This window comes from Budorcas taxicolor, chromosome 3 (assembly GCF_023091745.1).
Source record: "Budorcas taxicolor isolate Tak-1 chromosome 3, Takin1.1, whole genome shotgun sequence".
Classification (NCBI taxonomy): Eukaryota; Metazoa; Chordata; class Mammalia; order Artiodactyla; family Bovidae; genus Budorcas; species Budorcas taxicolor.
Window position 1 is genome coordinate 78720618 of NC_068912.1, and position 10189 is coordinate 78730806.

Sequence of the window (10189 nt, forward strand, 5' to 3'; positions counted from 1 at the left end):
AGTTTTCTAACGAAGAATCTAGGATAGCTTGGCTTGGGCTGAATTGAGGATGTGCCAGGCAAAGCATTTTAAACTTAAGGAAACGTATGGACCCTAATATATGAGCTACTTTTATAGAAATAGATACTCATCGCAAATAGCTTTTACTTATTCTTTGAGTCAAAACCAGCAGGACCTACTAGGAAATACCCTGTTGACAGTTATTATGTGCAATTAAAAGTAATAAAAGTATATTCGAGAATAATAATAATAGCTGAGATTAAGATTTTCCTATTTACAAGGCACTATTTTAAGAGTTTTATGAATACATGCCATTAAATCCTCTCATAACATGATGAAGTGATATATTATTATCCCCATTTATATACAAAGACCAGAAATGATAAGTGGTCATTTTTCAAGGTCACACAACTAGTAAATGTTCAAGCTAGAGTTTAAAAATATAAAGCTTGACTCCAGAGCCTTGACCCTTAAACCACTACAGTATACTGCCTTAAGGGCTTCCCAGGGGGCACAATAGTAAAGAATCTGCCTACCAATGCAGAAGATGCAAGAGACGTGGGTTTGATCCCTGGGTTGGGAAGATCTCTTGTTGCAGGAAATGCCAATCCACTCCAGTACTCTTGCCTGGAAAATGCCATGGACAGAGGAGCCTGGCAGGCCACAGTCCATGGGGTCACAAAGAGTCTGACATGACTGAGCACACGCGCACATACTGCCTTAAATTAACAAATTGGCAGCTTAAACAGATTGAGCTTTATTAGCCTAAGTAGTGAGATTTACTCTCACATCTTCGACGGAAGGTCTTGAGTTTTTGCCCACTAATAAAAAAGTAATCATGTCAAGAAAAAAAGTTACAAAATAAATTTCTCCAATTATTTCCACACATTTTTTAAGTTTTGGCATCTAAGATGGCTTTTCTCCAGGTCATAGCTGACAGATCAAAAGACTTGTATCAAGCACTATACTAACCGCTGAAGACAGAGGAAGAAAAAAAAATTCTTGCTGTATATGGAAAGATAGATGATGAACAAATAAATATCTTGTGTCAGGTAGAGAGAAATGCTATGCATAAGAAAAAACAGAATCAGGTGGTGGGGAGTTTTGAGTTTGTCGTTGATATTTTATGTGGTGTGCTCAAGACAGGCCTCTCTGCCTAGGTGCTGTATGAGCCAAGACTTAAAGGAAATAAGAGAATATACATATACTACATGGTTATCAAGGGATGAGGGTTCCAGTTAAAAGCAGAGCAAGTGCAAAGATGCTGACACTTGAAGGTACAGGAGCCAACAAGGACGCTCATATGGTAGTAAAAGGTAGAAGAGGAAGTTGGAGAGGTGTTGGCGCTCTAGGTTACACAGGGTATTACAGGCACTGTTAGGAGTTGATTCTTTCTCTGTGGGAGATAGAAAGTCATTTGAGTGTGTTAAAGAATGATCCACCTCACATTTTTGAAAGGATCGCTTTTACTGTTATGTAGAGAATACACAGAAATGGGACCACGATGAAAACAGAGATGTTAATTAAGAGGCTATTAAAATAAGCCATCTGAAGATAGTTTGTGGCTTAGACCAAGGTGAAAGCTTTGGAGATCGCGAGAAGTGATTGTATTGGGGATATATTCTGACAGGAGAAATAACACCATAGTTGGTTGATTGGACGTGGTATGCAAGAAACAGACAATTCAAGAGTGACTCAAAATTCTTGGTGACAGCAACTGTAAGAACAAGGTTGGCATTTACTCAGGCAGGGGAGAAGGGAGAATGGCCAGTTTATTTAGGAGAGAGTGCTGTCCCAAAAGGCTTTGGTTAAGAAATAACATTTGAACCCAGTTTTGAATAGGTATTATAACCTTAGGGAAGGATGCCCTGGAGCAGGGATGGATGATTTTTATTTTCATCAGGTTGGGTGCCATAAGCCAAAGCCAAGGCAGATGAGATAGCAAGAATGTTGTGAGAACCACAGGTAGTCTGGTAGGATTGGAACAGAAGGTGTGAGACTGGGGAGGCCAGCAGAGCCCAGTGAATGAAGAACCTCTCAGATGCACACTTTATTCTACAGGCCCCTTGTCATGTGCACAGGATTTGAGAACCATGATCTGGCTGCAGAGCTTTAAAGTTCTTCTCACAGGACGTCTGCTTTCTTCCTTAATTCCATTTGGATATCTCTTTTTATTCCTATATACCTGTTCTTATCCTATATAGCTCTCTTTTTCTATTCTGTGAAATGACTATGTCTGTCATTTTACAGAACCTTATAAAAACTCTTGACAATGGGCACCCATATGTCCATCAGCTTATGCCTATTATCATATATCTCAATGGATGTCACCAGGGAACTGACATAAAGCTGGGTTAGTTAAAAAAAAATGGGTGAAGCTAAAGACAAGCAGCCTTGAGAAAGGGTGTATCGAGTACAGACATGGCGGGAAGAAAGGGCAATGACAGCTTCTCTCTCTCTCTTTTTAAAAATAAATTCCAGTTTATTGATTTTTTCTTTTATGGACTGTTCTTTTAAACATTTTAAGTTGAGGTATAGTTGATTTACAGTATAGTCTTCACTTTCACTTTTGAAAGAGCATGAAAATAAATTATGGAAACAACAAAAGTTGGCTAATCCTACAGGTAAATATATGTATGACTTTAGGAACCCCTAAACAGACAAAGCAGAAGATATTAAGAAGAGGTGGCAAGAATACACAGAAGAACTATACAAAATAGATCTTCACGACCCAGATAATCACGATGGTGTGATCACTCACCTAGAGCCAGACATCCTGGAATGTGAAGTCAAGTGGGCCTTAGAAAGCATCACTATGAACAAAGCTAGTGGAGGTGATGGAATTCCAGTTGAGCTATTTCAAATCCTGACAGATGATGCTGTGAAAGTACCGGACTCAATATACCAGCAAATTTGGAAAACTCAGCAGTGGCCACAGGACTGGAAAAGGTCAGTTTTCATTCCAATCCCAAAGAAAGGCAATGCCAAAGAAATGTTCAAACTACCGCAAAATTGCACTCATCTCACACACTAGTAAAGTAATGCTCAAAATTCTCCAGGCCAGGCTTCAGCAATACGTGAACTGTGAACTCCCTGATGTTCAAGCTGGTTTTAGAAAAGGCAGAGGAACCAGAGATCAAATTGCCAACATCCGCTGGATCATGGAAAAAGTAAGACAGTTCCAGAAAAACATCTATTTCTGCTTTATTGAGTATGCCAAAGCCTTTGGCTGTGTGGATCACAATAAACTGGAAAATTCTGAAAGAGATGGGAATACCAGACCACCTGACCTGCCTCTTGAGAAACCTATATGTAGGCCAGGAAGCAACAGTGAGAACTGTTCATGGAACAACAGACTGGTTCCAAATAGGAAAAGGAGTATGTCAAGGCTGTATATTGTCACCCTGCTTATTTAACTTCTATGCAGAGTACATCATGAGAAACACTGGACTGGAAGAAGCACAAGCTGGAATCAAGATTGCCAGGAGAAATATCAATAACCTCAGATACGCAGATGACACCACCCTTATGGCAGAAAGTGAAGAGGAACTAAAAAGCCTCTTGATGAAAGTGAAAGGAGAGAGTGAAAAAGTTGGCTTAAAGCTCAACATTCAGAAAACGAAGATCATGGCATCCGGTCCCATCACTTCATGGGAAATAGATGGGGAAACAGTGGAAACAATGTCAGACTTTATTTTTGGGGGCTCCAAAATCACTGCAGATCGTGACTGCAGCCATGAAATTAAAAGACGCTTGCTCCTTGGAAGAAAAGTTATGACCAACCTAGACAGCATGTTCAAAAGCAGAGACATTACTTTGCCAACAAAGGTCCATCTAGTCAAGGCTATGGTTTTTCCAGTAGTCATGTATGGATGTGAGAGTTGGACTGTGAAGAAAGCTGAGCGCTGAAGAATTGATGCTTTTGAAGTGTTGGAGAAGACTCTTGAGAGTCCCTTGGACTGCAAGGAGATCCAACCAGTCCATTCAGAAGGAGATCAGCCCTGGGATTTCTTTGGAAGGAATGATGCTAAAGCTGAAACTCCAGTACTTTGGCCACCTCATGTGATGAGTCAACTCATTGGAAAAGACTCTGATGCTGGGAGGGATTGGGGGCAGGAGGAGAAGGGGACGACAGAGGATGAGATGGCTGGATGGCATCACTGACTCGATGAACGTGAGTCTGAGTGAACTCCGGGAGTTGGTGATGGACCGGGAGGCCTGGTGTGCTGCGATTCATGGGGTTGCAAAGAGTCAGACACGACTGAGTGACTGAACTGAACTCAAACAGACAAAAGTAAGACCATAAATACTAGAATACTTAAAGAAAAGGAGAAAAAAATTATGCTTTTTCTCTCATTAGATTTTCATCCAGAAAACACAGGCTTACGGATGTCTCTGGATCAGCAGTGTCCCTTGTAGATGCCCCACAAATTCTCTGTTTATTGTGCTAGATATTTGTTCACATGAACACATTCCTTGGACCACTGAATTTGTTTGTTGAGTAAAGAGCATGGAATGTGCAGTGTTTGGATCTGGGCTTGGTAAGGACTTTGGGTTTCTAGGCAAGTCAGTTTATGTCTTTGCCTCAATAGCCCATAAAAAAGATAAAATAAAAACCACTGCTTTACAAACCTTTGAGAAAGAATGAAGTATAGGAGAGCACTTCATGAAATGCTTCACAAATGGCAATGCACTTTAAATATGTAAAATATATATTTCATAACATAATCAAAGCTTGTGATTGGGTTTTTCTTATATCTAGGAGCAGGATCCAATCTTTTTTACCCCAGTGGTTCCCACATCAGTTGTTCCTCTGCTGTACTGGGGAAGCTTTTAAAAGATACACTCCCAGCACCTGACACACTGACGATATCCTGACTCAGAACTCCAGGGACGGGCCCAGGACTAGGAGCTCCCATGTGACTTGGATGATCAGCCAGAATGGAGAACTATTGTTACCTGACATTGGATATTTTCCAACCCTCAACTAATGCCCAGCGTCAGTACACAGCAGGAACTTAAATTTGGTAATGGAGAAAGATTAAGATGTAAATATCTTGGCAAGACAAAAGATCACACTAATTTACAAAGAGATGTGATATTTTAGTTAGAGTAGATCTTAATAGGAGAATAATTCCTAGAAATAACTGTTGAAGCTAAAATTGATCTTCGGTTCTTGAGTCTTGATTTCTTATAGAAGGGGAAAATGCAAAAGAAATAAAGGAAACATTTCAAAGTGTAACCTAAGATTGAGCCTGGTGGCACTGTGTCTTTTCTATTCCCCCTTTTAATATTTTTCTCTCTCAGTATGCAGCGCACACACACACACATACATAGGACTGGATTCATAACATTTTTCTAGATAGCTAAGTAAATTAGCTCATCAGATTCAAATTATTAATCATTTGAGTACCTGCTACATTCAAAGTCTGCTTTTATGTAGAAAAACAAATGTCTGGGATCTTGCTTAAGGGAGAGAAACAAGTACAACTGTCACTGTGGTACAGATGAGTGAAGATGACATCCACCAGTTAAAACAGTCCCGTCACCTCGCTTCTCTGTGTACTTCCCTTGTGACCAGCCTGCCACATGGTCAGAATCAGAAGCCAGGGGACATCAAGTTAATTAGTTATTTTAAGCATCAAGGATAGAGTGAATTCAAAGTAGGGAATGGTTATCAAACCAAGATATATGTAGTTTAACCATTCAGGCTCAGTCTAAGAAAGACAAGCATTCTGTAAGGGGTTCCTTTCCATGAGGAGGCCCTGGACTATATCACCAGATTAGGTAAGGATACAAGTGCAAGCCACTGTGACAAACATGAGGTCTGAGATAAGAGTGAAAGGGATTCCAGAGGAGAGGCCAAGAAAGGGTTTTATAGAAGAATTGATACTTGAAATGGACTTTGAAGAATGAAAAAAAACATTTACTAAGCAGAAATGGGAGGAAGACAGTCCCAGTGGCAGCTTGAGCTTTATTTGGGAAAACATCTTCCCTGCTAGTGAACAGCAGTTCAGTAGTTATTTGGGACATTTAAATATGTCCCACACCCTAGCAGCTGCCCTTCCCCCAAAATAAGACAGAGCTTTTTCAGCTGTAACCGCTGCAGCTGCATGCGACTCACCAAGCAGGACCCGCTGACGCTGCAGCCCTGAGCAGGCACCTGGTCTGCCTTGGGGGGATGTGGGAGGGGAGATGAAACAGTCATTCCCCTTGTCTATTTTGTAATCACTGAAGGAGAATGCCTAGAGCCCAGGCTTCAGGTGACACATGGCTACTCTTTCAAGAAGTTTGGCATATGGTTACTGCCCACTGCTACCAACTGAGAAAAGGGACAAGAAAAAAGAACGATAGGAGGGGAAGACAAAAAACAAGACCACAGATAGTTTCAGAAAACTTAGAGAGAGGGATTTTTGGAGCTAACTTAGTGATGATAAAGAGTTTGGTTCAGGAGATCTCAGGATGTGGATTAATGTTTGGTGTAGTGATAAAATTAACTATCAACTCCTTGAGTGTTCACCATTTGTGTTGGGTCCATTATCTCATTACATCCTTGCTCGTTCTTAGTCCTGTCCAACTCTTCGCAACCCCACGGACCGAAGCTCAACAGGTTCCTCTGTAATGGGATTTCCCAGGCAAGAATACTGGAGTGGATTGTCATTTGCTCCTCCAAGGGATCTTCTCCACCCAGGGATCGAACCTGCATGTCCTGCATCTCCTACACTGACAGGCAGATTCATTAACACTGTGCTACTTAGGAAGCCTCCTTTACATCCTTACCCTATAGTCTTATCTCCATTTGACAGATGAGGACACTGTGGTTCGCAAAAGTAGATACTTGCATAGATTCATAAAGCTTTTTTAAAATAGCTGAATTAAAAAAGACTGAACCCAGTTTACTGACCCTAGAAATCCAGGCTCCTAACCCCATCACAATGGGATTAACCAGTTAGGTTCAACCATGGGAAGCAGCTTGGTTACAGTTATTCCAGTTTGCCTAACAGAAAGATATTCTCCTTCCTCTTCAACTTCACTGATTGCAAATTGATACTTTCTCCATTAGAGCCTCCTTTTTGAGAAGAAAAATGCCAATGCTAATACAGTACCTCCTTCCTTGTCAACAACTTTCAAACAGTAATTATCTTCATGACTCCAGAGGGACCCAATCACACGTCCCATCTCCATCTTGCTATCTTCTATTCTCAATTTTTACCTGCTGCTGCAATACACTAGTCAATACTGGCCCCCTTTGCATCTTGGCACCTTCATACTCCGCTCGTGTCTGCATGCTCCCAGGAAGAAAAGTTCTGAAGTGAAATAAAGCTTCACACTGCTCCTGGTGTAAGAATAAAGCTGCCACTGTCGGAGGGAAGCCTAGATCCATGTAGAACCCAGGTCACTGATAACAAAGACAAACTCTATCTATCTCCAGTTTTCTTTCCAAGACACCCAGATGATGGGTAGTTTCCATTTAAGCTTTAAACACACAACATATATTTTCTTTTCTTTGAGGTTTGTCAGAATCTAACCATAGATAGAACATTGAAGCCTTTGATACGATTTCACCACAGAATACATATACACCAGGCATGAATCATTCAGTTTCTACAGTGTTAGAAATGAAGGGACACTAGGAATCAGACTGACCCCGTTTTCCATTTCCCCGGGTGAACACTGAGGCCCGATAGCCTGGCATAACTTACATGAGGACCCACACTGAGCCACATGCTGGATGTTGACACATATGGGTTTGAGAGAATAGGAAATTACTAAATCTGAAATAGGGCTACTTGGGTCCAGTTTTGAGGTTTGGGACTACAATTTTTAAGTGGTTCATTTATAGAACAACAGTAAGTAGAGGTATGTTTGGGGTATGTCTCCAAGTATATATAAGGCCAACTTTAAGAATGAGAAAGGTGGTCGGTGAAATTGAGTGTTTTCAAGGCACTTTATGGACGTGGAGGGCTCAGAATGCGCCAGCCAAAATAGACTGCTTTGGCGTTATGATGATTTTGAGCTGAAGGCACTTGAGAAAGAGCAGATGCAGGAAGAGATCTCTGACTGCCCCCTTTCTACCTAAAAGGAGGTCATAAAATTTCCCATGAGAAAGGTGTACTCCCTGTACTAGGAAGAGAGACACATTCTTATCACCACACACTGGCCACTGACACCAAAGGGACCTGTACAAATAAACCTGCTAAAATCACCCTTATCTTACACCGTTTCCCCCATTTATTTCCTAGTCACTGTCCCACAAGTTACTGCCCCCAGCCCAAGCCCCTTTTGTCTTGTCAGATCTTCACAATGTATTGTTCTTTGGGTTAAAAAGTTTATAAGTTTGGGAGCCTAATGTCTTCTTCAGGTTTTCATTTTCCTTCTGAAGATTCCTGTGTACATGTAAAAATATTAAATAAATGTATATGCTTTTCTCCTCTTCATCTGCCTCATGTCAGTTTAATTCTTAGGCCAGTCACAGAACCTAAAGCGGAGAAGGAAGTTTTTCCTCCTCTACAAACTGTAGCTAAGACTTAAGGCTCTTTTTTTTTTATCACTATCAATCTTATGGGAAATTCACACATGATCTAGTACAAGACCTCTCACCCTCTTTACAACACTCCTTAAATTCCCAGAAGATCTTCACTCTTATCCCCATAAACCATATATGAATCAAGACACACGTTCTTAACCCCGTGAACCATATATGAACTAAGACACCTGTTCTTATCTCCATGAACCATATATAGACACACATCTTCTAAGCAGAAGGTCAAAATGATACATCTTGTGATTAGGACTACAGAGAGGATGTACCTTTCAAGTGTTCTGTGAATTGCAACTCTATACACTTTTCTTTCAAAAGACATCGTTTTGCTCCATGGCTCTCAAAATACATGTTTGCACACATTTTGACAGGATATAAAGTTAAATCTATTTTAGAATGGAAAGACATTTACAATAAATAGCTAACATCATGGCTTCATGAAAGAAAAAAAAATCATATCCCAAAGATTGGAAGGACACAATCTTTAAATAAAAATTTTGAACAAGGGTGGTTGGCAACCTTAAACACAAACATACACACACACAACCCTGTCTTAATTTTGATCACTTCACTGTGGACTCACAGCAGTCTGCAGCCTGGAATTTGAAAACTGTATCTGTAAGCAATGGGAGCCATTAAATGCGCTAAGTGGCAAGTACCAAGAATAGACTTGTTAAAGAAAGACTTGATGACAAAGACTATAAATTAGGGAGTGAAAGGACAAGGTGCCAAATCCCCATGTGCTGCATATGAAGCAAACTGTACTCTCCTCCTACTTAAGGAATTAAAAACAGTCTAATCATTCTAACAGATGTATACTGTGTTGTGCTGAGCTGTCACTAAGTCATATCTGACTCTCTGCAGCCTCTCAGGATCCTCTGTCTACGGAATTTTGCAAGCAAGAATATTGGAGTGGGCTGCCATTTCCTCTTCCAGGGGATCTTCCCCACCCAGGCGTGAGGCCCACGTCTCCTGCTTTGGCAAGTGGATACTTTATCACTGTGCCACTAGGAAGCCCTAGATGTATTCTATATGGGCCTAATTAGAGACCTCGAATGTACATAATACAGAGCTATATTAGGTGATGAGTAAACTATGAGAGAGACTTGGAGATAAGCACACATACGCTGGGAAGGCGTGAAAAGGGAGAGAGGATGGAGAGAGTGGGAAGGGTGGGGTGGTTATCCCAGAGACTAGATAGCCATTTGCTAAACCAGTTTCCTCCTCTTTGGGGACCACAACTAAGTTATATTTCCAAGAGTCTCCTGCAATTAAATGTGCTTTGTGATGCAACAAAACTTGAGTGGAAGTGATACTGGGTACTCCCAAGTGAGAGGGCAGAGAAATGGACGAGCCTCTCCCAGCTACATAAAGAGGACTCTGAAGACCTAGAGACATAAGACGGCAAGAACTTGGGTCTTTGACTGAATGCATCAGATACTCCTTACCTACCAGGAATACCCATTATGGGAATGAGAAGACACATTAGATAGTGTGAAGCCACCATGATGTCTGAGTTTGTTTGTTATACCAGCCAGCATCACCATAAAAATAATGTATCTGATGATCATGCCTAAGTTCTAAGGAAAAGAACAGCTTTACTGAGATATAGTTTATATACAGTAAGTTTCCAAGCCCATGATTTTT

General features: G+C 40.9%; 1 protein-coding gene across 1 annotated transcript in view; it reads right to left on the minus strand.

Annotated features, from left to right (window-relative positions):
• Positions 1–7185, minus strand: part of SGIP1 (SH3GL interacting endocytic adaptor 1) — a 177474-nt gene extending 170289 nt beyond the window's left edge. Inside the window, exon 1 of the mRNA XM_052638056.1 lies at positions 7107–7185. Coding sequence (XP_052494016.1) covers positions 7107–7185 — 79 coding nt within the window. The remainder of the gene's footprint in view (positions 1–7106) is intronic.
• Positions 7186–10189: the final 3004 nt, after the last annotated feature.